This window comes from Charadrius vociferus, unplaced genomic scaffold (assembly GCF_000708025.1).
Source record: "Charadrius vociferus isolate BGI_N301 unplaced genomic scaffold, ASM70802v2 scaffold345, whole genome shotgun sequence".
NCBI lineage: Eukaryota > Metazoa > Chordata > Aves > Charadriiformes > Charadriidae > Charadrius > Charadrius vociferus.
Window position 1 is genome coordinate 829900 of NW_009648340.1, and position 3799 is coordinate 833698.

Consider the following 3799-nt stretch of genomic DNA (forward strand, 5'->3'; position numbering starts at 1 on the left):
TTTTTTTTTCTAGGCTACATTTTATAACAATGGTGCATATGTCAAGCACAAGACATTCTCAGAGACGAATAAAATTAAAAAAACTGCATATGTAGCACACAGAGAAATCCTAATACAAACTGCTCTGCCATTTAATCCATCCCCATAGACAGAACTATCATCTTTTACTTTGTACAGAGAATGTAGATTTAGTATTATAACTACTAAGCCCTAATGCTGCTAAGCAAACAGTTTTAACATCAGCCAACATAAGATAATAATACATGCATACATGTGTACAAGTAGTAAGACTGAACTATAGCCTGTTTAGAATAACATGTCATCTATTTGCTCTCTCTATATTCCTGTTGTACTGTGAGGATGAATTTTGCTCACTGCTTTCATTGTTGGAGTACGATATCATGATAAGCCACTCAAGACATAACATCAGAAAATGTTTTCATGTCAAGTTCAAATATGTAACATCAATAAATGCTCACTGTTAAGATACCTTAGAAATATAACTCTCAAAGATGGAGAAAAATAAGAGGAAGGATCAAGTTTGGAAGGAAGCAGAAGCAAAATACTGTTGGGTTTTTTTTTTCAATTCTGGAGGGTGAAAGGGACCAAAGGAAAACACATAACAAAATGTGCATTACTAACAGGCTGAAAATATCTTAAATCTCTTAAATTACCTTTAATATCTTAAATTACCTTTAATATATTTTCAAAATATGCACCAACAAAGAAAAACAGAAAGTGAGATCTTTACAAGATCTCTGACTTACCATATTGATGGTGCTTCTGTTCCACTGATCTCTAAAAAGTCATATCCTTCCTCTAACTGGAAGTCAGTAAAGACCAAAGCAATGGTATCTCCTGGTTCAGCCAATATGGTCCAGGTGCAATCAGCATTATTTTCATACTCAGAAGGGAAGTGAGGACTTGAAATAGTTCCACTTGTCCCACGTAGTGTCCCTCCACAAGCTCCTTCAGCTGATGAACAGAATATCAATTACTAGTGAGATGCACTTTAAACAAGTGAAGCATCATCGGTGCTCCTGCCATAGAAAACCCAGCTCTTCCCTTCTGTGCATAGAGTACCCACAAATATATGCACCCAGAGAAATAAAATATTATCCAGTTGAAAAAAATAGAACATTTTCTGGCATTTAAGCTCCAGATATTTTTGGGTTGGGCTTTTTTACTTCCTTTGCTTGTTGGTGACAGTTTAGTGCCAGGACAAACAAGGATAAGATCAGCAGACACACCATATGAGCTGATTTGGAGAACCTGTACTTTGGTTCCATCAAATTGACCACAGAAGAAGCCTAAGAAGGAACCAGGCAGAGAATCACAGAAATACAATTAGCTGCTCTGTGATTAAACAATATTGCACATTTATTTTCTAATAGCTCTCTCATTCCCTTTAACTATAAAAAACTGTAGAAAAAAAAAATTATAGATTTAAATACTGTCCTAAACTAGGAATCATTAATAAAATAGTACTAGCCATTCTCAAGCTTTTTGTTCTGAATCAGGATGCTAACAGATGGCAAATAAATTCAGGAGATTTGTTGCCAGATAGACCTTCCAAGGTTCACACATCATCAGTTAATAACATATATCTTTTAATTGTGATTAACCGAATTTCAAAAAATAGAGAGCATAGGAATTTCCTGCTAAACCTGCAATGTTGTTTAATTCATACATCATCAGTTAATAACATATATTTTTTAATTGTGATTAACCAAATTTCAAAAAATAGAGAGCATAGGAATTTCCTGCTAAACCTGGAATGTTGTTTAATTCATACATCATCAGTTAATAACATATATAGAATTCTTTGGCATAAAAAATTAAAAATTCATCAAGTGGATTTGGGTGTGTTGCAATGTGGCTACCAAAGCTACAGCAATAGTAATTAAAAATATTTCTGCATAGGTGAATGATCAGAAGCAAAGCATTTCATTTTTATCTATTTTATCATCTTTACTTACTGCTATTATCATTAGGTATTATTTGCATACTGTAAGTGCATGTGGATATTTAAAAACAAATAGCTTGGCAAGGTGCATGACACAAGGAACTTACAGTCTAATTAGGATAATAACTGAATAGCTAATTAACACAACAGAGAGGGGTAGGAGTAGAGCTGCTCTTCTCAATCACAGTTGAAAGCCTGTCAGTGAAAGCAAGTTTTAAAGGATGATTTGAAGGAAAAAAGATTCATTTGAATCAAAGGAAGAGGAATAGTGTAGTTGGACATTAAAAAAGGTGACTATTAAAAGAAGAAAAATAGCTAATAAGGAACTGAAATAAAAGGAAGAACTGGGAGAAAGGCAGAGACAGAATAATTTCTTTAACATTGAAGTATTGTGTGGACCATTAATTTGACAAAAAAGAGGAGAGAAAACAGCTGAAGAGGTTTGAACAGGTAGTTATCTTTACTCTTTTATATGCCAAGTAAATTCTGACAAAAAGAAATGTATCATAACCTTGGCTACCAAAGGTTTATTGAGTTTCATGATTTCTTGGCACACAGATTTCTTAGAGAAGGGCAGGTGTTTACGATAAATTTTTATATCTTACTTTCTGGACCCTGATATTTATGTGTACTTTTTTAAATGGAGATTTGGGGGTGGAATATGTCTACAGTCCTAAAAGATTTCTTTTTATTGACAAAATCAGGCCATTTCTGTGATTCCTCCTTCAATATCTGGCTTTTTATAAGTGCATAGTGAAAGGGCCGTTGTGCCTCTGAGGGATGGAAGGGGAAAGGAAGTGAAAATTAAAGAACTCATGGATAAAATGGAGGATCAGAGTCAAAAATCCTGCTGCATAATACACACAAATATTGCAACAATTAAAAGCTGTTGTAAAAATATAACAAATCAGAAAGGAGAATCAAGGTTTGCTACCCAATAATATCTAGAATCACCCTTTTTTCCATTTTTTTAAACTGTATAGCTTTCAAGCACTTCATTTAAGTTTATTGTCTAACCCAGCAAAGAAAAACAAATTAACTTGATACGTCTTGTGCCAATAGTTCAGTACAGAAACTAACATGGATTGATTGATTTCCACTGTCGCCATCACCAGTATCAAAGTCTGAATGAACCATAAAAAAACAAAACCTGAAGATTTCCACCCTCTTTTTTTATTCAGGCTTTCTACTTCTTCCTAATTTATTGTAACAGTGTGGGATTTTTAATTTTTTTTTTAAATCAAAATGTAAGAGCACAAATTCCAGCTAATAACACATACAGGTCCTACTTGTATTCTTGAAAGTCAGCAAGCAGGCTTTTCCCAAACACAGTAACCAGCAAGATGGGCAAAATCCTAAGCCAGCCATAACTCTTCGGCACTAGCCACTTGCTGTTAAATTTTGTTGTGACAACATTCTCAATGACACCATCTCCCACTGTGTTTATGCTGACAATAAGAAACATGGTAGCAGTAACTACAATGCTACTTAGTGTTTCTGCTGCAGAGCCCTTGAATAAGCTTTGAGCTCTAAAGCTCTGACTTTTACAGCTGACAAGGAAGGGTTATGTAGTTGACTATTTCTGGCAATCACATGCAAAAATCTAAATTTATACACTGTGCATTACCAGTGAAAGCCAAAAGAACTCAGGCTACTACAGATATCTGCCCAGAGGGATGCATAGCTTTTTAATCTATTCAGAACAGCATTTCTAAGAGGTTTGCAAGAAACAGTTAGCTCAGAAACGGAAAGGGAACATTAGTCAGGTAAGACCATAGAGACTAACTCAGACCAGAGAGTCAGTGTTTTCTCTCTGACAGATGTGGATGTGTT

The 3799-nt window shown here is 34.7% G+C and overlaps 1 protein-coding gene across 1 annotated transcript in view; it reads right to left on the reverse strand.

Moving 5' to 3' along the window:
- Positions 1-3799, reverse strand: part of CSMD1 (CUB and Sushi multiple domains 1) — a 1016474-nt gene that overhangs the window by 646776 nt on the left and 365899 nt on the right. Inside the window, exon 8 of the mRNA XM_009885090.1 lies at positions 768-975. Coding sequence (XP_009883392.1) covers positions 768-975 — 208 coding nt within the window. The remainder of the gene's footprint in view (positions 1-767; positions 976-3799) is intronic.